This window comes from Aptenodytes forsteri, unplaced genomic scaffold (genome assembly GCF_000699145.1).
Source record: "Aptenodytes forsteri isolate BGI_AS27 unplaced genomic scaffold, ASM69914v1 Scaffold295, whole genome shotgun sequence".
Classification (NCBI taxonomy): domain Eukaryota; kingdom Metazoa; phylum Chordata; class Aves; order Sphenisciformes; family Spheniscidae; genus Aptenodytes; species Aptenodytes forsteri.
Genome location: NW_008795861.1, coordinates 37,506 through 37,717, shown reverse-complemented (window position 1 = coordinate 37,717; position 212 = coordinate 37,506). Strand labels below are relative to the sequence as shown.

Genomic DNA, 212 nt, shown 5'->3' with positions numbered 1-212 from the left:
GGGGGCAGTGGGGCCGCGGGGGTGGCCGTCCCTCTGAGGAGCTCCGTGCCTTGCAGGTGAAGAGGAAGCTGAACTTGGAGACAGATCACCAGTACATAGCAGAGAGCCTGCCGGTGGGCCGGGGCAAGGCCAGGAACCCCGCTAAAGGTACCAGCCCTGCTCCCCCCCGACCCAGCCCTGCCCAGAGAGGGGGTTCAAGCAGAGCCAGCCAT

At 67.0% G+C, this 212-nt stretch overlaps 1 protein-coding gene across 1 annotated transcript in view; it reads left to right on the top strand.

The window, feature by feature from the left end:
• Positions 1–212, top strand: part of E2F1 (E2F transcription factor 1) — a 4,632-nt gene that overhangs the window by 1,828 nt on the left and 2,592 nt on the right. Inside the window, 1 exon segment of the mRNA XM_009284016.1 lies at positions 57–147. Within this exon segment, the coding sequence (XP_009282291.1) occupies positions 57–147 (91 nt within the window).